Genomic DNA, 23,915 nt, shown 5'->3' with positions numbered 1-23,915 from the left:
GCCATTTGGCAGTTTGCTGTCTTTGCATATTGGTTGTCTGTCCGTCCTGTCAGTCTTTCATTGATTCTATTGAGCTTCCTGGATTTTACTGCGCATGCCCACAAGAAAATGAATCTCAGGGTTGTACATGGTGACATACATGTCCTTTGATAATAAACTTACTTTGAAAGTTCTATTTTGTTTGCTGCAGTCCCTTCTCATTAAGAACTTCAGTATAGTCACTATTAAACATTTGACATACACATTTCCCTTCTAAATCTGCTGCTATACCCTTCTTTGTCTATGGTCAACATTCCTCTCAAATTTTAAACTCTCAATTTGCCGTGCCACTTATTTGGTTACTTGAACAAACCAGATTAATTTCCTCAGCCCATATTCAGCACCTAGTATATGGTAAATACGAGCTCAGAACACAAGATCTTGGGAGACATGACGACTTTCCTTCTAACAATCTGAGGTGCCCAACAATCTTTGCTCATTGCTTCATGTCATCCGATAACAGTAACAAAGACTGATTGGTGAAAAATTTGGCATAAAAATGGAACAGTTGCATTTATAGTTTTGTGTGATAAAAGAATTTATTGATTTTACAAACTGAAACACAGATCAGAACATAAACCTACCATATACTGAAGTCAACTTTTTTTTTTGAAGTTCTATATAGATCTTTCCTGGCAAGGCTCATTAATGATTTCTAGATATTTATGTTGGGGGCTTTTAGCTTTAAAAGGAAAATATCCATAAATTCATATTAATAGTTGTATGAATTAGGTAGAGGCCTTGCAAAGTATGCTTGTCAGTTTAATTAACTTGCACCATCTTTCTATTGTTCTGTTTCAATAATTCCAAAATATAGTCACCAACACTTTCTCAATTCCAGAGCAGCTTTCAAAAAACACTTTCCAAAGACTTGACAGATATTTTGCACATTATAAGGTAGAACCATAGAAACTTTATATGACAAACATTTCCCTACTCGATACTTTCAGAATAAAATCATGGACTTTACACTTACAATAACACCAATCTTGTTAGGAAATTAACTATGATTTCTGGAAGATTTTTAGGCTCTCTTCGGGTCTCTACGTATTAAAGACAAATGATACCACTAATATATTCTGTAATTTTAATTAGTCGTCATTTATAACATGGTTGCTGCAATTATGCATAACCTGCTCAATAGAGCAGAGTAGGACAGGTATATATCAATATCCAGGGGATTACATGAATTTGACAAAATTGCACTGTTCTTCAACCAAGTGAAAAATCTAATCTAATTTCTATTGCTTGCTAGAGATGAAATTTAAAATTCCAAATATCCTATTTTAACATCTAATGCCACTCATGAAAATGGAACAAGACATTTCAAAGGCTTGTCTCATTAAACTAGTAAATTGCAATTAAATCTCTAAATATTAAGCCCAGTAAAAATTCTGTGCAGGTTGTTTTGAAAAACTGTATTGCTAAATTCCAAAGGTGGTGTAGTGAGGAAAAAACATAACTATCTTCCAGAAATAACTGATTAAATAATTATTTCCATTACAGCATCATTTTCAGCAACACAAATAGTGCATTGAGCATTTCAGGAAATCAATTACAAAAATGATGGCTTCCCTGACAGTTTAGGGAAGGATTATCCATTAAACTTAATGAAGAAAAGCTTCTAATTTGCTTGTAGGAATGTGCATAAGGTCTTGATCTCTCAGGCGGCCACTTATTTTGCACTGGACGACCACAATTGCCTTTCATCATTTTATTAAAATAAAAAGTAACTATTTTAAAACTACTTAAGTTCATACCCAGTTTTACTTTGCTCAGCATTCACTTTTTATATTGTATTATCCCAGAAATACTTCCAGTATAGTCTAAATACAACAGTAATATAAATACATTAAAAAGTCATTTACGCTGGGGTAGATATCTTTAATCATTGAAGTAAACAATTAAAATCTGAAAATGTCGCTGCAAAACATGCCCCTTTTCAAAATAATGCTAGTTTGACAATCATAATTAGAGGCATACTATTGGTCACCCACTGTAAAGTACACATGACCAGCGCAGTAAATCCGAACCTTCTGCATATTCTTGAATTATTTGTTAGCTTCATTGATCCATTCACTTGAAAGAAAACCACAGGCTCTGGTTGGTCATATTTTGTACATATACAAATGTAATTTTAATTACATCACTCTAGCGCAGTCTTAGTCTTTCCTCTTCTGCAAAGTTTCCCCAAAAGGGGATAGATTTGCTTGCAAGTTTGGTCACATCGCCAGCTTTATTCTTGTGCTATGCTTCGTAACACATATTTCACTGTGTAGGCAAATGCTGCAAAACCAACAATGACGAACAAGTTTGCTAAAGCTCCCCCTAGGAGTCCATGGTTTCGGTTGGCCTGTTGAAGGCCTTGATGGTTGGCAGCTGGTAGTACTGCATGCCCATTAAGAAGTGGCATACCATTCTGGTGCATTTCTCCATCAGGGATAACATCAGGTAAAGGCAGAGCCTGCGCTCTGTTACTTAGTTCTTGTGCCCGTTGCTTTTCTTTTATTTCCTGGAGGCATAAAGATATATGTTATGCAATGATTTGGAAGCTCCTGGGTTCTTTTCATTGGTACTTCGTCCCTTGAACCATAATCTCATCCTAGAAAAATGTTGAGCAAGATTCTCTACCACCATGCATTGGCCCAAAACCAACTTTCAAGTGTGACAAACTATAGTATACCTTGGGAGAAGAAAAAACAAACAAAAACTATTGATTACAAATTATGCTCAAACACCACCCTACTTCTAAACTAGTTCCTTCAAAAAAAAATTGAAACTTTCAATGTTTAGTCTCATCATAACCTTTCATACTTGGAATCGGCTTCAAGCATTTCATAACACATTGCTAGGCTTGATTTCAAAATAATTATCAGCATTCATGTTTTCCCAGATGACAATTACAATCACCAGACTGTGTCCAGGATTACAGAATGACAACTGCCTCCCTTTGATTCTTCTTCCCAAAGGAAGGACGAGTGGAGAGTTGGCTATTGGTTACCCACCAAATGTTAGAAACTCTGCATTTGCCAGATCACCCCAAATGTGGAGTTACTAATATTTCCTAACAACATGCTCCATCCTACTATTAAAGTCATCTGTTATTTTTTTTATAACTTTCCTATACACCAGTTCCAATTCAACATTCTGATTTTTACTTCTATTAAGCCTGGATCATTCTCATAAACTTTTTCTGGACCTTAACTTCAGCACATTCATCCTTAGATGCGGGACTCAAAATGCCTCTCATACTCCAAAAGTAATCAAATTATTGTGGTCAGCATCACACCCTTGCTTTTACACTTGAGTTCTCTCAAAATGAATGCAAATGTTGCATTTGCCTTCCTTAAAATACCGACACAATCTACATGTTAACATTTAGGGAACCTTATTATTAGCTAGCTTACCTTCATACACGTCTTCATTTCTCACATCGTTACTTTTTTAGTTGCCCTAACTTCCCCGACTACAAGTTCTTTACAGATTGACATAAAATGTGTGTGCAATGAATTAAAGTATTTAAATACTTCAAAATTAAGCCATTAAGAATATTACCATTCTTAATATGATTTCTGAAACAACATTTTGTCTATATCACGATTGACTAGTTCATTTTAAAACATTTTATACATGCAAAGTCCCAAGATTAACGATACATTTAGTGCTTTAATTCTAAAGTTCCATGAATTCTCACCTCCACTAAGTCTGGGAAGAGCTCACAAAACACTTTATCCTTTAGATTAAAGGCACTGCTCTGGGCAGCAAGTTGTCTTTTCTGCCAAAAAGAAATCAAAATTAGTTCAAGGATGAGTTATGATTGCTGCTAGAAATTCTTAAAAATTGTTCCCCCCCCCCCCCAAATTAAAGCACATCAGCATTAGAGTTCTGTCATAAATAACCTTTGTAAAGAAGAACAAAACATTGGAAGCATCTCACCACTCGCCAGGCATTCACTACTGTTACCATCTACAAAAAGTAATGGATTTAAAAAAAACTTTAAATGACACTACACATCAGGCAGCAGGGCCTTCTGAATACAACATTGTCTCACACAAAGCCCAAATTCAATCCAGAGGTTTTCCCTGCTTCAGCCGTGCACATTTTATCAAATAATTCCATCTAAACATCCCTCTATTCAAACTTCACCCTTACACTCAAATAAGTACATTTTGACACTAATCTGCATCCCATGACAGATTTGAATTTCAGTTCCAATTTTTCTTCCCAGAGAATTTGACAAAAAAACTTTTCAGCACACATTGCAACTACACTCTTCGTTGTAGGGCCACACTCTGGTCTTCATATTTGATCTCCCTCCACAGAGTAAAATATTGGGACAATAAAATATTGGGTCTTCATTCCATGCCTTCCTTTCTGCAACCTATGACCAGTCTTCTCTCCTTCCCCTTGCTCATCAAAAGTACTTGACCCAAAAGAAAATTCTAACCGGTTTGATCCAGGTATGTGGATCTAGCATCATATAATATTCAGAGTTCATAATATCTAAATAAGTGGGTTCAGAAAGTGGGTTTTACTTTTAAAATTGCAATAGAATGCAGTTTGGCTAGCAAAACCTCATGACATATAGCATGCCTCAAGCTTCACAGCAGGGTTTATTGTACTTATTGAATACATTGTAGAGATCCTGCTAACTGAAATACTTTTGTTTCACAGATTTTAAACATTACGTTGATTGGAGCAAAATAAATTATAACAAACATTTACAGAAATACAATCAAAACCAAAAAACCTTCACTTAGCACTTAAAAATTAGCACAAGGTAATGGCTACTATCATAACTAGGCAACTTAGGTACAAATTAGCTTGCTTTCCCCCACTCCCACCCCATGTCTTAACAAATGAACAGGCTGCTTTAAGTTGTAATGTTTTAAGAAAACAGTGAAAAGTAACAATGTTAATTTGGTACTAATCTTGTGATTTTTAGAACTATCACATATTAATAAGCCCTTACTAAAATGGATATTAGAGAAACCTGCAAAAAAAACTCATTTACCCATCTATACCACTCAAAAGCTTTACTTTGCATAACTATGGCAGTTGAATCCTTGAATTCAGAACACTAAATGGTTTATTACAGTTCCATGTGGGCCCATTACTTTTAGTCAGTGAGATGCCAGTTACAAGAAGAACAAAAAAAATATCAAATTAAATTGCACTTTCTATCTGGGGAGAAATTTCATCTAAATTAACAAAGAAAACTAGGCAAGATTCTATTTGGAATGTCATGAAGGCCCACTACAGAGTTCAAAATGTATGAACTCAAAATCTTGAGAATATTAAGAACTCACTGTATATTCTGAAGTTTCGATACTGCCCAGTGTAGGGCCTTTCTCCACCATGAAGCTAAGGAGACCCGTCAGGATTGTGGAAACAGACCAGGCTGGGTTCCAAGTATCTGGATGGAAATCAGTGATTGAAAGACATAACCTGCAAAGAAAAATTGTTTGCTAAAGTTTATTCTTTTTCAATTTGTGCTACGTAGCTTCTCAAATCAGAAGTTTCCTTTGGCATTCTTAATCTGTAGAATCTAAAGTTTTTTTTAAATAAAAGAAAATATGTACATAACTAGCTACTTGAGGTAATAAAGTACAGTGTAAAACTTCCTATGACCAGTTAAAGCAAAATGAGCTACAAAAGCTCTTTTAATAAACAGTGCTCTGGTTTTGGAGTGAAGGTAAGGTGATGGAAAATAAATAATCTGAGAGTTTAATGAACACAAGTTTTATTCTAGAGATGTTAGAAAACTATAAATTCTGCAACAGCCTATTTCAAAAGATGTACAAGAACTAAGATGTGTGCCTGAGTCTGCATAAAAGTAATGGGAAACAGAGGTGTCTCAACAGACTGAAATCCAAATAGCTGACAAAGAGGGGAAGTTAAAAGCATTACTAGAAATCCAAATATGAAACAATGCAGCCACAGAGTATTCCTAATGACTATTATGTGGAAGACTGCATGAAACCTAGGATTTTAATTTTGTAATGAGCATTAATTGTGAATTTATAGATGGAAACTTGTAGCTATTATTTCTTCCATATATATGGAAAATATATAAACCCTTCCATATAATGCAAAACCAAAAACACTTTTTAAAACATCTAGATAAGAAGGTAATTTGTTCATATTAAAAATAAAATGAAATCATACCGCTGCAATTAAAAACATTGACTTCAGCTTTAAGTTTGGCCAAAATTCCAAACATCCAAGTTGAAAATGACAAATGGATCCACAAAACTCTTTGCAAAATTCTTTTCAATTTCATCTTAATGTTTTACCAAATTTATTATTAAGCTGAAACACACATCTGCAAAAATAACCATAACCTTGTAAAACATTAATATACAGTGGGCTCTACAAACCTCAGCTCAGTTTTGCAAAAAAAAACACCTAAAATTCTGAAGCTCCTTGCATTATTTACTTTTCTCTCCCCACCTTTAGATATTCTTCCAATCACTAGCCAAAGATGAAATAAGACCATAAGATATAGGAGCAGAATTAGGCCATTTGGTCCGTTCAGATGACTCTGCCATTTCATCATGTCTGATCCAATTTTCCTCTCAGCCCAATCTCCTGTCTTCATATCCCTTCATACCCTGACCAATCAGGAATCTCTCAACCTGTCTTAAATATACACAAAGACTGGTCCTCCATAGCCCCCTGAGACAAAGAATTCCAGATTCATCACCCTCTGGCTAAAGAAATTCCCCCTCATCTCCATTTTAAAAGGACTCTCCTCTATTCTGAGGCTGTGACCTCTGGTTTTAGACTCTCTCACCACAGGAAATATCCTCCCCACATCCACTCTATCAGACCTTTCACCATACGAGAGATTTCAATGAGGTCGCCCCTCATTCTTCTGAATTTAGTGAATACAGACCCAGAGCCATCAAACACTCTTCATATGACAAACCATTCAATCCTGGAATCACTTTTTGTGAATCTCCTTTGAACCTAGTTTCAGCACATACTTTCCGAGTTAAGGGGCTCAAAGCTGCTCTCAATACTCCAAGTGGGGCCTCACCAGAGCTTTATAAAGTTTCAACATTACTTCCTTGGTTTTATATTCTAGTCCTCTTGAAACGAATGCTAACATGGTATTTCCTTCCTCACCACAGACATTAACCTTTAGTGAATCTTGCACAAGGGCTCCCAAATCCCTTTGCACCTCAGCTTTTTTGTATTTTCTCCCCATTTAGAAAATAGTCAACCCTTTCATTTCTTCTACCAAAACGCATGACCATACACTTCCTGGCATTGCACTCCATCTGCCACTTCTTTACCCATTTTCCTAATCTGTCCAAGTCCTTCTGTAGCCTCTCTACTTCCTCAAAACTACCTGCCCCTCCACCTATCTTCATGTCATCTGCAAACTTTGCAACAAAGCCCTCAATTCCATCATCCAAATCATCGACATATAACATAAAAAGAATTGGTCCCATCACACACCACTGTGGAATACTACTGGTCACTGGCAGCCTGTCAGAAAAGGCTCCCTTTATTCCCACACTTTCCTCCTTCCAATCAGTCACTGCTTTATCCAAGCTAGAATCTTTCTGTAATACCATGGGCTCATAGATTGTTAGCAGCCTCGTGTGGCACCTTGTTAAAGGCCTTCTGAAAATCCAAATACACAATATTAACAAATTCCCCTTTGTCTATCCTGATTGTCATTTCTTCAAATAATTCCAACAGATTCGTCAGGCAAGATTTTCCCTCCAGGAAACCAGGCTGACTATAGCACATTTTATCATGTGCCTCTAAGTACCGAGACTCTGTCCCTAATAATCGACTCCAACATCTTCCCAACCACTGAGGTCAGACACTACTGGCCTATGGTTCCCTTCCTTCTGTCTCTCTCCATTCTTGAAGAGTGGAGTAACATTTGCAATTTTCCAGTCTTCCAGAATCTGGTGATTCTTGAAAGATTGTTACTAATGTCTCCATGATCTCTCCAGCAACTTCCTTCAGAACTCTGGGGTGTACACCACCTGGTCCGAGTGACGTATCTACCTTCAGACCTTTCAGTTTTCCAAGAACTTTCTCTCTCGACACCTGGAACTTTCACTATACTACTACTGTCTTCCACAGTGAATACTGATGCAAAGTACTTATTCAGTTTGTCCACTATTTCATTGTTCCCCATTACTACCTCTCCAACATAATTTTCTAGTGGTCCGATATCCACTCTCGCCTCTTTTACACTTAATGTTTCTGATGAAACTTTTGCTATCCTCTTTAATACTATTGGCTACTACATATTTCATCTTTACCTTCTTAATGACTTTTGAGATGCCTCTTCTCAAATTTCAGGGTGAAACTGATCATATTATGATCACTTGCCCCCAGGGGTTGTTTTACCTTGGTCCCTAATTAATTTTGGCTTACTGCAGAACACCCAATCCAGAATAGCTGATCCTCTGGTGCCCTCAACACGAGCTGCTCCAAAAAGCCAACTTGTTGATACTGTAGAAATTCTCCCTCCTGTAATCCAACACCAATCTGATTTCCCCAGACTTGCATATTGAAGTACCCCAATGACTATTGTAACACTGTCCTTTTGGCATGCATTTTCCTTCTCCCGTTGCAACTTGTAGGTCATATCCTTATTACCGTTTGGGGGAAAAATGAACAAGCCCAGGGCTCTCATTTACAAGCCCAGGAATGCCTTCATCTCATGTATCCTTACTTCCTATCAGGGAAAAATAAACTTACCTACATTCTGCATCCCTCAAAAGTTTAATATTTAGAACAGCAAGTTATGAATAAATTGAAAATTAAATAAAAGATAAAAATTCTGATTAACAATGAAGGAATCTTAGTAATATTCATTGGGATTCTGGTAGCTGGGGAGCTGATGACTTCACTAACTGTAACCAGCCAGTAGTAAAACTTCAATGGACAAGTTATTCAGGCACATTTATAAACAATAGATAAGGATATTAAAGTTGTTTATAGGTTGCAGGAAGCAGCTAATTGTTTTAGCTAGGGGCCTTTTAGGGTTTATCATTTCATATTGGAAACTTGTTTTGTTTCAGGTGGTAAAATACCTTTTAGTGAAAATCTGTCAGGCAGACTATTGATCTACCCGACGTTTTACATCCCAAGTATGAAAATACTTGATTTTCCAATTATTCATTTAGGCCCAAGAGAAGCTCAAGTGAAAAATGCTTTGAAAATTAATATCTTCATTGCCAAGCTTGTGCTAGTTAAACACCAAATGTTTAGTTAAAACATTTCCTTGATAGGTTTCCTAAATTATGAACATTAATAATGCTTTAAAATATTTATGATCCAACAGATCGGTGATGCATGAAAGATTTTAATGTAAACTGGTTAAATGTTTGCTTCCCCTTGTTTTACTTACAAATATATAGTATGGAAAACATAACTGGCCAGATAGATCAGAAGAGCACAGAGCAACTTTCTTTCTGCATTTCCAGTTAGTCTACCAGGCAGAATACGAGTTTATCAGCATACATATGCTGCAAGATTCTTTTCACACAGGAATAATTCTAGCTAACTTGAAGTCGGAGCTTACCAATGAAGTACCTTTATGCATTGAATGTTGGGAAAGAATCCTTGGAGAAAACTCTAATTAACAGAAAACAGCCTCAATGGCCGACGATGCACAAAAGAAATGTTTGGTAAGACTCTTTACCTTAATAAAAATTACATAGCCTTCTGGACATGCAATAGAAATAAAAACACATGTCCTTCCAGCAATACTAGAAAATGATTAAGGCTCAGTTTTGGGCCTATTTGGAAAACACAAACACCATTTTTATAATAAAAAATAACAGGTTTAATGTATATTGCAAACTACAGAGGAAAGAACAGAAACCATTGAAATGTTTTATTTTTATGTTTTATGTTAAAAAGAACTCAAGTTTCTTTTAGTTTCATGCAACTAGTGAAAACCTCAAGACTTTATACATTGTTCCTTACCGGGTATTACACTTGAATCTTCCATTAGGTGTAATCATATAAATACTAGGTGGTTTGAATGGAAATTCTCTTGGGAAAACTAGCTTCCCATGATAAAGACCACCTAGATTTGAAAGAAACAAAAGCATCATGAGACTACTGAATCCATGCATTCTAAAAGTAAAATTTATGCAACAAAATCTTGAAGGCACCATCTTCGATGAGGAAAGAGCAGAGCAGAAAACAGCAATTCAGAAGAAAATTGCACAAAGCTGTAGCTGGTTGAGTGAGAACTGCAATTTTTTTCCCTCAGATTTGGAAATTAATGCTTGCTTTAGAACTGGTTTGGAAACGTGATGGTTACAATAAAAAGAGACATTTCTGAAGTATTTTTCAAAATGACCCATCCATTACAAGTGAATGCTGTGCTTTTTTCTCATGTAGAAATATACTTGAGAACTTTCCCAAGAACTCATTTCCACTAAGACAGTAGCTGACATTTTAACCATTCAATATCAGACACTCATCAAGATTAATGTCCTTAATATACAGTATATTGGCAGTAGCGGAATTAATGCTTGCTAGATTTTTACATTCATATACACGCTTGGTTTCTTTACTCTCCATCTGCAACCAAGCACCCATATTCACTTGAAATATTTCAAAAAATCACTATTAAAAGAAAACAGTATCAATATAAGATTAATTCCCCTCTCCCCCCCCAAATTCAGAGCTTAAATCACAATCAGACCCAATTAATTTTTGTCAACATCCTGGTGATACGACCCCGGCATCTAATTATTTATCAGATTAGTTAAGATGGTGGACTTGAGTTAAAATTAAACTGGAGAAGCTGTGGCTATCTTCCATGTGATAAAGCAACAGTTAAAGGAGATTAGATGGATATATACGTCATCTTAATATGCCAGCCAGTATCAATACATACCCTCATACGGTGTTTTCTCAGGGCCTCGTACCACATAATGCCTACCAAGAGAAGATAACTATTAAACCATGGCTTCTCATTCTGAATAAACCCCTTCAATTTAGCACAGCCATTGCAAAGTCCAACTCAATACAACAAGCTACAATCAACGGTTTCAGAAACTCCATTATTGGGAATGTTTTAAAAGTTTAAGCAACATTTTTATACACAAAAATTCCAGAAAACAAACCCACAGAGTAGAATTAAAATACTGAATCAAAAATCTCTAAATTACAGTATTTTAATTCAATAGACCAAAGAGCAGAAACAATATGACATCACTTAGATGTGCTAAGTATACAATTGTGTCATATGAAAAGATGTAACCACAAATATGGCTATCTGGAGAAGACAAATCTCAAGTTGTATTCTGATTGATAATAAAATGAACTTTTGAATTAATTTACACAAAAATAAAGGGTTTCAAATTCCCAAATGCTCATGCAAACTCCAATAAGCTTCCAAAACAAAGCGACTTTCACAAACCATAGTGGAGAATTTATATAAATTCAGTGTGTCCAAAAGTTAATGATTAGTCATGTCTAGCTAATTTTGATCACAAAAGATGAGCTGATAGACTCATCTGGTCATGTAATCTAAAGTCATGTTTGCACACCTTGTGCACATGCCCTTTAATCTTGTTAGTTAAGTATACATCAACTATATTCACCTTTATGTCAAACGCTATTGGTTTTTACTAGAATGATTGCGCACAGTTACATCCATGCCACTAAAAAGCAAAGTCCCAAACCAGGGTCTGTACATTCACCCTTTCTGGATTCCTTAATTAAATCCCTACTTAAGTCTCTTTTGTTCTTAGGAGAGTAACCATACCTTAGTCTGTAAGGTAAGGGAGGGTGGGTAAGAAATTTCCAAAACATCCACCTTCCTTTGGTGAGGAATAGCTCCAATGTACTGAATATTATCCTCCCTTTGACTACTGCATTATTATGGTTAATTGAAGCCACATACTCATCATTGCATTGATGTCAAAGGCAGTCAAGCTTGCCCCATCTTTGGAATTTAGCACTTTTTCCATATTTGAACTACAGTCGTAAAATGAAATGCATTCTCCTAACAAGACCACAAGACAGCAGAACAGAATTAGGCCATTCAGCCCATCGAGTTTGCTTCACAATTCTATCATGGCTGATTTATTCTTCTTCTCAACCCCATGCTTCAGCCTTCTTCTCACAATCTTTGATTGTCCTTATTAATCAAGAGCCATGAACTTCCAATTTAAATATACCCCAATGACTTTGCCTCCACAGCCATCTGTGGCAATGACTTCCATGGGTTCACCACCCTCTGGGCTAAAGAGATTTCTCGTCTCTGTCCTGATGGGCTATCCTTTATTCTGAGACTGTGCCATCTGGTCCTAGTGCCCCCATTTTAGGAAACATCCTTTATATGTCCACTCTATCTAGGTCTTTTAATATTCAATAGGTTTCAGTGAAGTTTGCCCTCATTCTTCTCATCTCCGATGAGTACAGGCCCAAAGGCATCAAAAACCCCTCAGACATTAACACTTTAATTCCCAAGATTTTCTTTGTGATCCTCCTCTGGAGCCTCTCCATTGCAGGCACAAGCACATCTTTTCTTAGATAAGGGGCCAAAAACTACTCACAATACTCCAATTGTGGCCTGAGCAACATCTTCTAAAGCCTCATCATTAATCCTCTTTTATATTCCAGTCCTCTCCAAAAGAATGTTAACATTGCATTTACCTTCCTTATCACCAACTCAACTTGCAAGTTAGCCTTTACAGAATACTGCATGAAGATTTCTGAATATGCTCCCTGATTAGAACATAGTCTATACCTTTATTCTTCTACCAAAGTGCATGACCATATACTGTGTCCCATCTACCACTTCTTTGCCCAGCCTCCCAATCCGTCCAAGTCCTTTTGCAGACTTCCTGCTTCAACACTACCTGCCCCTCCAACTATCTTTGTGTCATTCACGAACTTGGCACAAAGGGGTCCCAACACTGATCCTTGACAGCCAAACAGAAAAGGCCCCTTTATGTCCAAATATTTGCCTCCTGCCAGTCAGCCAATCATCTATCCATGTTGGTATCTTTCCTGTAATACCATGGGCTAACATCTTGTTTAGCAGGCTCACATGCAGCACCTTGTTAAAGGGTTTATAAAAATACAAGTAAACATCATCCGAAGACTCCCATGTGTCCATCCTGCCTGTTATTTCCTCAAAGAATTCCAATAAATTTGTCAGGCAAGATTTCCCCTTTAAGGAAACCATGCTGGCTTCAGTCTATTTTATCACTGCCTCCAAGTAACCCTGAAGTCTCATCCCAAATAACGAACTCCAACATCTTCCTATTTCCCTTTAGATCTTTCAGCTTCCCAAGGACCTTCTCTCTAGCAATAGTGACTACACTCACTTCTGCCCTCTGACACTCTCGAATTTCTGGCACGCTGCTGTTGTCTTCCACAGTGAAGACTGACACAAAAACCTTAAGCTCACCTGCTATATCCTTGTCCTCCATTACTACTGTTCCAGCACCATTTTCCAGCGGATATCCACACTTGCCTCTCTTTTACTCTTTAGACATTTGGGAAAAAAACTTGTGCTACCCTTTAACATTATTGGCTAGCTTACCTTCACAATCTCCTTACTGCTCCCCCCACCTCCCAAAAGTTGCCTTGTTGCTTTTTAGAATTTTTCCAATCCTCTAGTTTCCCACCAACCTTTTGCAATGTTATATGTCCTCTTTGGCTTTTATGCTGTTTTTGACTTCCCTGGTCAGCCATGGTTACCTCATCCTCCCTTTAGAATACCACTATTTCTTAATAATGAATTTAACTTGCATCTTCCAAACTGCTCCCAGAAACTCCAGCCACTGTTGCCCTGCAGTTCTGCAAAGAGTTCACCCTAGCACACGGGCAAGACATTAAACGTACAGGAAGGCAATACAGGAAAATATTTAAAATTAAACAGAATTAAACATAGGGGGCACATTATTAAGAAAAAGACAAATTTAGAGTTGACAGTTCTTCATGGGTTATCAATATACATGTAATAATTTGTAGTGAAAACATACAAATCAGTTGAGTCACTGAATGCATTGAACACAATTTCAAGATCATTCTGCTTGAACGGTTACCAAGGTATGTAAAATATACAGTAACTGGCCGATCGTTTGTACTGCTGTAAACTCACTTACCATTCAAGAATATTAGATGGGAGAGGTTCAGCACAGATATAAGGCACTGGGTCTTTCTTTATTCGAAGATAGTCCTGTTTAAGTCTCTGCGTTGCTGTTGTTGGAGCTCGTTTGTTACTGTTGCTGCTCATCTATTTATGACAGGAAGAACAATTTTAAAAATCAAATAATTTGAGAACTAGCTCAGACTCCAAGAACAGTTACAAATCTAATAAAACCATCAAGCCATTTCTCACAAAGACCTGCTTGGGTAGCAACCCATGAGAATGGCGGCATACTGTTCAGTTTGCTGAAAGCAGGTCATTTCCTGTTATGGATGTGTTTTGTCCCAAACTCTTCATAGCCTGAATAGTTTGCAAGATGAGAATGTGACTGTGAACTTTGCTCCCAGGTGGCAGAAGATGCCTACAGCCCCACAGCAGCTGGCAAATCCATCCTGCCAATTCCAAAATCCTCATAGAAAAGGATTATACAATTGTAATCTGGGGAAGACCTGCAATCAGATTATTGGTCCAGGAGTGCAAGGTCAAATTCAACCATGGCAATTGAGCTAATAGCAATTAAGTAAATTGGATAAAAAGATAACATCAAAAATGACAAAACTGTCATAAAAACCCATTACATCTCATGGATAAATTTTCACCATCTTACTCAGACTGGACTATACACAACTCCAGAGAAACCAATGTGGTTGACTCAGAGCCTAACCCACCCAATCAATTAGGGAATAAATGACAGCAAATAAACAGAACCAATACAAATGCTTCAACATTTACAAAATTCAAAAACTAAAACTCAATCATTTCAATGTCAATTATTCTTTTTAATCCCACCATTTCACTTCAAATTCTGCACAAGCTCTGCAAATAATCACAAAGCTGACGGCACAGGAGACCTTGGGGCTTATCAAGACTGCAGTGGTTCTGTGCAAGTGCAAACCAGACAGCAATCCTCATATGTCCCCTTTATCCTGCCCAATGGCAGGTTATTAATGTGTGGTAATGGATGTGGTGGTAAAAACCATGAATCAGTTCCCAAAATGATGTTCCTCCACATTGAAGCAACTATGAAACATCAATTAAATCCACCTGCACTGCTTGCCCTGATAGTGGATTCCAGATTTTCAATGCCTACTGTGGGGAAAGGCCACAGTAAGAGTAAGATGGTAACATCACTGGTTCCTTGGCAAATCTTCCATCCACTGACCTCTGGTTATTCACTGTCACTAGTGGGACCAGTTCCCTTAGTATTTATTATCCCCACACCCCTGCCAGATCCCCTCTCATAGGTCAGAGTTAATTTATTATTAAAGTACATATATGTCACCATATATAACCGAGATTCATTCTCTTGCTGGCAATCCACAGTAAACACGCAAAACACAACAGAATCAATGAAAGACAACACCCAACAAGACAAACAACCAATGTGCAAAAGTCAAACCGTGCAAACACAAAAAAAAACAATAAATATCGAGAATATGAGATGAAGAATCCTTGAAAGTGAGTCCAAAAGTTGTGGGAACAGTTCAGTGATGGTGACAAGTGAAGTTAACCCCTCTGGTTCAAGAGGCTGATGGTTGGGGGGTAGTAATTGCTCCTGAACCTGGTGATCTGGATCCTGAGGTGCCTGTACCTTCCTACTGATGGCAGCAGCAAGAAGAGAGCATCGCCCGAGTGGTGGGAGCCCTTGATGATGGATGCTGCTTCTGCATAGGGGAGATGCTGTTGCCAATCAGAAGTGACTGGGGCTTGCAAGTGAGGAAATCAAGGATCCAGCTGCACATGAAGGCATTGAGGCCTAGGTCTTGAAGTTTACTGATTAGTTTTGAGGGGATGATGGTATTGAATAAATGCAATGGCGAGCACCCTGATGTATGAACCTGTGCTGTCTAGATGTTCCGAGGTTGAGCGAAGAGCCAATAAAATGGCATCTGCTGTTGACTTGTTGTGACAGTAGGCAAACTGGAGTAGATCCAAGTTGCTTCTCAGCCAGGAGTTTGTAGGTTTCATCAGCAACCTCTCAAAGCACTTCATCACAGTGGATGCAAGTGCTACTGGATGATAGTCACTGAGGCAGGTTACCATGTTCTTCTTGTATAATTGAAGCCCACTTGAAGCAGGTGGGTACCTTAGACTGCCGAAACGAAGGGTTAAAGATATTGGTGGAACACTCCAGCCAGGTGGTCAGCAGAGGACTTTACTCGGCCAGGTTTCCCGTCTTGGCTGGATGTTTTCTGGTGGTTCACCCTCTTTAAGATGCTCTTACGTAGGCCTCAAACACTGAAATCACTGGGCCAACAGACTGTGGAAGCTCATGAAGGTGTTTCTGTGCTTTGATGGTCAAAAAGAGCATAAAGGTATTGAGCTCACCTGGGAGTGTAATCTTGTCGTCACCTGTGCTGCCCGGTTTCACCTTATGATGGCATTCAATCTCTGCCACAGCTGTCCAGCAACCTTCAGTGATTCAAGTTGAGTCCAGAGTTGCTACACGTGCAAGGTAGCTTTCCAGAGATTTTTCCTGGACCACTTGTACTTTACTTGGTCGCCAGACCTGAATGTCATTGACTTGGCTCTCAGCAGACTGGGGATCTCATGGTTTATCCAGGGCTTCTGGTTAGGTAAGACCAAATGATCTTTCGAGGACACACTCACTTACAACTGTCTTATAAACGCCGTGACAGCTTTGGTGTCCTCATTCAGTTCTTCCAATGAGTCCTTGAACACAGCCTAGTCCTCTGACTTGAAGCAATCCTGCAACCTCCCCTCTGCCTCCTGTGACCACTTCATTGGCATCCCTATCTCTGGAGCCTTGCCCTGTCCTCTGCCTGTATGCAGGCAGGAGGAAGACAGCCAAGTTATCAGATTTCCTAATATGCAATGTAGGCATGGAGCAGTAGGCACTTGTAATCATAATATAGCAATGGTCGAGTGTGCTGTGACCTCTGGTGCTACAGATGATATGTTGATGATAATTGGGCAGAGATTTCTTCAACAACCCTGATTAAAGTCTCTCAACTTCCTATATTCCAAGAACAGCAAATCCAGCTTCTCTATGTAAATAAAGTCCTTTACATCACTGGAATCATTCTGATAAAGCTCTTTGGCATCTTCTCAAAGGTTTTCATATAATATGAAACTCTATATTGATCCCAAGTGGGAAATTCTTTCGTTACAGCAGCAACATTTAAAAACACACTTAATAATAAAGTACAGAATAATATACAGTCGGCCCTCCTTACCCGCGGATTCCACATGCGCGGATTGGGAAAACCCAGAAGTTCTCTCTCCAGCATTCGTTGTTTGAGCATGTACAGACTACTTTTTCTTGTCATTATTCCCTAAATAATACAGTATAACAACTATCTACATTGTATTACGTACTATAAGTAATCTAGAGATGATTTAGAAGTACAGGCAATCTCCGGGTTATGAACGAATACCATTCCTGAGTCTGTCTTTAAGTCGGATTTGATGTCAGAACAGGTACTTCCGGTATTATTTAGCGTTAGTCAGTCAACCATTTGTCTTTATATATAGTACATATTTTACCTTTCTATGCAAATAAAACACAAGAAACATATGTATTTCAATAATTAAACCACTGCGTTGTTTAGTTATAATTGTAGCTTTTACCAGGGCAGGGCCTTTCACGTGCTCTATTAAAATTGTTCTGATCATTGACCGACTGTAACCTAACGCTTTTCACCTCTTTCCGATTGCCTTATTACTTCTACTTTATTTTAAAATAGTGATCGTGATTATTTTTGTGAACAGAAACACTGTGGATTCAGAGCTGCGCTGGGTCCTAAAGTCCACTCGACTGAGACGAGTTAAATAAGGTCCAGGGTTCCGCTGGGTCCTAAAGACCACTGCACTGAGACAGGTTAAATAAGGGACTTGAGCATCCGCGGTGGGGGGTCGTCCCAGAACCAATCGCCCGCAGATAAAGAGGGCCAACTGTACACAATTATTACCAATGTGTCACAATAATGTACAAAATAATAAAACAGATTGTACCATGATGTGTGTTCTCTTGCACACAGATGAACTGATATATATGCTTATTGCATTTGTAAAGATTTTTTCTGTAACGAGAGCAGAGCTGAATGAGCCTGTTTGAAAGGGTGCTCCACTGCTTATTCAGTCAGTCATGGAGAGGACGTGCCTGATTGTCCATAATGGATAACAGCTTGTTTAGTGACCTCCTCTCCACCACTAACTCAAAAGAGTTATCTTCCCTAAAATGTTTACCCAGATCCAGTACCAGAATTGAAGGCAAACCCATGCTTTTATGAAAAGCTCATCATGATTTCATTGTTAATGCTTTGATTTATACAGCTCTGGATCTAAATTTAATTAAATATCTTCAATGATTTATAGACACATACCCATCAATTGCTCAGTTCCTGTCATTAGTTGTGCTCCACAATTTATACTGCCTCTCTTTGCTCTGCCCACTGAAGTGCCACTCTTCACCTTTTATTCTGTGATCATTTCAGCTACCCTGCCGTCTCCCCTCCTCAACGACATACCTGAAGTCATCTTCTACCCTCCTCACACTTATGCTTCCAAGTTTCACACTGCCTTGAAGTTTGAAAACTGTATCCTGTACATTAGAGTCCACATCTGGACAGTGGAAAGAATAAGCTCAAGGTAAAATTAATGAGCAGAGGGACTGCACTGTGAGCTGGCATAGGCCTGATGGACTGAAATAAAAACCTGCCCATGTCATCAGGAAATATAAAACTTGGAATTAAGCAAACTCAGTTTGGTTTTATGACATGGAAACTGCTTAGCAAATTTACTAAGAGTTCTTCAAACTTTGCTAGCAAGACAGGTGCAGTGTATTTGGATTTCCAATAGGAGCCTCACAAAAGATTACCACATAAAATTATTACTGAAGATATCAGCTGAGATAAAGGATTGGCTACCAAAAAGGGGGGGGGGGGGGGGGGGAAATCAGTACAAGTAGGGAAATCTGAAATTGGGGCAGTGGCTTCCTCGTATTAACAATTAGATTAAAAAAACAGTGCCACATAGCTAAACTTGCCAAAATTGTAAAGTCAGAAAGCAAGTATGATGATTTTGTTGGACCAGAAAAGTTTGGCCCGTGGTCTTAAATGAAATGCGAGGTTATTCACTTTGTGAGGAAGAACAGAAACACAGAATTAAGTTTGCATGGAGGACACAAAGCTGACGTTGAGACAGATGGGCGTGCATGTATAAGTAACACAAAATTAGCATGCAGATTAGATTCTACAGTAATTGAAATAAAAATGGAATTTTGGTTTTATTGAAAGATAAAAATTAGCTTTGTTACATGTACATCAAAGCATACAGTGAAATGGGTCACTTGCACTAATAACCAACACAGTCCGAGTATGTGCTGGGGGCAGCTTGAAAGTGATGCCATACGTCCAGCACCAACGTAACACAGCCACAACTTACAAATCTGTATGCCTTAGGAATGTGGGAGAGTTATGCACTCTTTGCATATGTACAAACTCCTTACAGAGTGCAGTGGGAATTAAAACCCAATCATTGGCATTGTTACATTAGCCATTATGATGGGAAACTAGTGAGTTTACTGCACCAGAATACTACAAAGAGCTTTGGTCTGTTTATGTAAGGATATACTTGTTGGCATTTCACGTAGCTTCACTGGGGTGATTGCAGGAATGAGGGGGCTGCCTTAAAAGGAACAACTGAGCAGGCTGACCCATTTTCACTGACGCTTAGAAGAAACAGAGTCAACTTTATGGAAATGTGTAAGCTCCCGGGAGCGATACGTCTCAGGGCAGATGCCCTATGTTTCCCATTGTGGAGAAATCTAGAAAAAGGGAGTCCAGTTTTGGAAAAAGGCTTAGCAATTTAATGTGGAGAGAAAGAAGAATTTCACAGCCAGCCATGAATCGTTGGAATTTTCTATCCTAAAGGCTCAGTTGTTTTATACAATCAAAGACATGATGGACAGTTATTTGGAATACAAAGGAGTCAAAAGGATTGGGAACAGGCAAGGAAGTGGGGCTCATGCCTACATTAGACTAGCCATGATCCTACAGAAAAAACGGAACAGGCTCAAGAGACATGTGATCTCCTTCTGGCTTCATTCTCGCAACATTTCCCCCCAGTTTGAACAAATTCCTTATGCCAGTTGGTTACACTTCAGAAGTTCAGCACATTTGTATTATATTTCTTTATTTAGAGATACAGCACGATTACAGGCCTTTCTGGCCCAACAAGCCCACACTCGCCAGTTACACCCACGTGACCAATTAACCTACAAACCTCCATGTCTTTGTCACAGGGAGCTGGAACAAACTCCTTACAGACATCAGTGGGATTGAACGCAGGTCACTACCACTGTAGTAGGTCTAGAACGAACCACTTCAGGACATACATCCAAATCAGTAGTGCATGTTTCTTCCTTTCAATACAGGCAAGTGATTTGAAAATTACTATCCTCCAGCCCCGTTCTTTAACCTGCTGCTCTTTGTGCTCAAAAATGTTGTTTTTTTTAGGACTCCCATTTCTGTCCCTTATTACTTCTAATGTGAACCACATTAAGGAAGCAATCCCTTATTCCCCATGTGTGGGTTGGTTAATTGGCTTCTACAGATTAGCACTTGGTACACTCTGGTGGCAAAAGCTTCAGCGGCAGATGAAAGATGACAAGCCGCAGGACTAAGAAATATGGAGGTGGTGGGTGGAAAGTGGGATGAATGCAGATAGTCTACTGGGAACCAGCATGGACTGGATGAGCCACCTCCTCTCTCAATACACTAACTACAGGGATGTATTTAAAAGTTGTTAGAACATGAAGGAAACAGAGGGCAGAAAGTGCAAACACTTCAACTGGTGCTATATAGAATATGAAGCAAAACAAAGCCATTCAATACTAGGATGAATTAAAATGTGGGACTAATTGAACACATTGTGTCCCAAGTGTGAGAGCAGATGGGCTCATTCTGCAATGCAACACTCTCGCATCCCATAAACTCTTGTAAGCCTTCCCACTCAAATCTCAATAGATGAAACCTACTTCCTAATAATTATAATTCAACATTCCTGTCATTGTCCCGCTGAATTACAGCCTATGACCATAAGATATTGGAGCAGAATTGACCCATTCAGCCCTTGTGTCTGAGCCACCGTCCGACTGTGACCGATTTACTCTCCCTCTCAACCCCAATCTGCCTTCGACCCTGTGCCCCAAAGCTCTGATGTACAAGTACATTCAAGTCTGCAAATAGAACATCTGTGCCACATTCACTGTGTAGAAATTTATTACTTTTGCACCTGTTTTCCTCTCAGTCCAGTACATTCCAATATCTAGTGTTTCCTCAAAACTTTTCTGAAAATTTTCTTCCAGTTTATAAACTTGCCATTCCTGGGTTACTGATGCAAGTATTTTCCCTACATACAGCAAATTGGTTCCAACAGCCATCACCCAGGTACAACAGCTTCAATCCTTCAGTCCGAGCAAATATTAACACTACTTCCTTCAAACACTCCCCCACCTTACTCACCAGTTACATTAAAAATCCAGACACTTTGCTTCAACAAATCTATTCTATTTGCTCTCAAACGACTCACATTTCTAAATGTTCATTAACTTTCATCCGACTAATGACAATAATTACCTGGTTTATCCTTCTCTCCCTTCCTGTAGAGAGGTGTTACAATGGCTATCCTTCAGTCCGCCGGTAGAATTTGAATATCTAAGGAAGATTGAAAAATTAAAGTCAGAACCTCCAGCTTCCTTCGTCAATCTTGGGGCTTTAGGTAACTTTTACACCAAAGTCTACTAACAACTTTTCTGCCGTTATCTCAAAGTACATCCAATGTTCTGGTACATCTACAGTCACATCAACACTTTAAAAAAATAGGTCCAACACCAAGCACACTTTCATCCTGCAAATTTAAATTGCCATCTTACACTACTACTTTTCAACCATGTTTCTAATACTCTCACTGCCTTACTCTTAAATGCTATCCTTTTTCCATCCTCCCCCGTCAATCTGATTTCCTTACAGCTTTTAAATCACAGTATGCACGGTAACAGCCCCTTTGGCCCAAAATGTCTGCAGCAAACACTGAATTATACAAACAAGAGGAAATCTGCAGATGCTGGAAATCCAAGCAACATACACAAAATGCTGGAGGAACTCAGCAGGTCAAGCAGCATCTATGAAAAAAAAAACCAGTCCTGATGTGAAGGGTCTTGGCCAGAAATGTCATCTGTTTACTCCTTTCCATAGATGCTGCCTGGCCTGCTGAGTTCCTTCAGCGTTTCATGTGTTTTGCTGAATTATACAAATTCTCTTCTGCCAGTATTTGATCCTTATCCCACCATTCTCTACGCAATTGTGTGCCTAACAGCCTTGTAGTCTTGTGCACTAAAGGGAATTCACAGTGGCTGATTTACCTAGCAACATAACCATCTTTGGGATGTTGGGAGGGAACTAGAGTATCAAAAATAAATCCAGACTGTTACGTAGAAAACGTGCAAACTCCATAAAGGCAGCAGTGAACCCACTTTGCTGGAACTACGATACTTGCCATAATAGCATTTGAAGCGTTGAATCTAGAAGTATGCTGTTTAACATGTGAACAATCCAGTGAAACCAAATAGAAGGAATTAAGACCTCAATGCTGGGATGTGGACAGAAGAAAGGACTTTCATATTGGCTCAAGTTGCCAATGGATTTGACAAGATCAGTTGTATCTCTCCTGTTTTGAGATGCCTCCTGCTGGCAGACCACATCACAGAAGCCTACAGGTCACTACCACCCAGTTGACCATGGGATTTGTGCTGGGATCATGTCTTGAACTTTAAATGACCTTTATAATCCATTTACCTTTTGGAACAGGGATTCAAAAACACAAGATATATTGGGCCTATCAAGCTCTCAGGTGATGGAACTCACTGCAGGGGCATGTTACTCTAATAATGTGAACATCACTGCAGGCAAGAGAGTTGGTATTATTAGAAAACTTCTTGCTAAATATTGGTGGAGTGACACTAAGAGTAAATAACCCCTTGGAATGTAAGAGCATCAGGAAATTCGGAACGTTATTTAGTACCTCCTTCCACGGTTCCATCCCCATTAACCCCCAGATCAAAACCGTAATCACATCCAACACAATGCCTCAAGTATGTGTAGTAATCTTAAATGGGGAGTGGGGGGAGAGAAAGCTTTATGACAACATAGGTGTAGGACCGAAACCCAAACAGGTCCTCACTTATTCAGGTGCTTTAGGATGCTGGACGCGGAACTTCTACTGCCACTGACAGGATTATTGTTGCAGAACCAGTGTAAGTCAGACACTATAGAACCGGCGGAAGGTTAGCAGGCCTTCTCCTATTGCCACCGCCTGACTTGCAGCTGATTGTTAATGGGGATTTACCGCCTATCTACTGGGCACATCCCCAGCCCCCAGCCCAGGCCGGGCTCCGCTCCCGAAAGTGTCAATAGGTAGTGCGGGGTCGGCGGTAGCCCCAAGGCCCGGACCCCGCGCCTGCCTCCGAACCGGGCCTGCCCACAGGTCGCGCCATTTACCTCGTCATGAAAGCCGTCCAGCTCCTTCCGAACGGGCCTCCAGCTCCTGGTCGAGCAGCCGAACGACGCTCCGACTGGAATCCGCCCGGCACTCCCTCCCCGGGTGAAGGAACCGAACCGGGCGGCAGTAAAAAAACACCAAGCGGTGAATATGGCGGCCGCAGAGCTTGCTGGTGCATCACTTAAATACTTCC

General features: G+C 39.1%; 1 protein-coding gene across 2 annotated transcripts; it reads right to left on the bottom strand.

Moving 5' to 3' along the window:
- Positions 1 to 538: 538 nt before the first annotated feature.
- ube2j2 (ubiquitin-conjugating enzyme E2, J2 (UBC6 homolog, yeast)) lies at positions 539 to 23,915 on the bottom strand. Of its 2 annotated transcripts, XM_059952002.1 has the most exons (8): positions 23,722 to 23,915; positions 21,802 to 21,879; positions 14,157 to 14,287; positions 10,931 to 10,971; positions 10,006 to 10,108; positions 5,349 to 5,487; positions 3,734 to 3,814; positions 539 to 2,551 (listed from the first exon to the last, which is right to left on the bottom strand). In XM_059952002.1, the coding sequence occupies exons 3-8, from the start codon at positions 14,285 to 14,287 to the stop codon at positions 2,276 to 2,278; spliced, it is 771 nt and encodes a 256-aa protein (XP_059807985.1). In that variant the 5' UTR covers positions 21,802 to 21,879; positions 23,722 to 23,915; the 3' UTR covers positions 539 to 2,275. The 2 variants fall into 2 exon arrangements, with proteins under 2 accessions (XP_059807985.1, XP_059807986.1); XM_059952003.1 differs by lacking the exon at positions 21,802 to 21,879.

This window comes from Hypanus sabinus, chromosome 27 (assembly GCF_030144855.1).
Source record: "Hypanus sabinus isolate sHypSab1 chromosome 27, sHypSab1.hap1, whole genome shotgun sequence".
NCBI lineage: Eukaryota > Metazoa > Chordata > Chondrichthyes > Myliobatiformes > Dasyatidae > Hypanus > Hypanus sabinus.
This window is presented reverse-complemented; position numbering and strand designations above follow the sequence as displayed.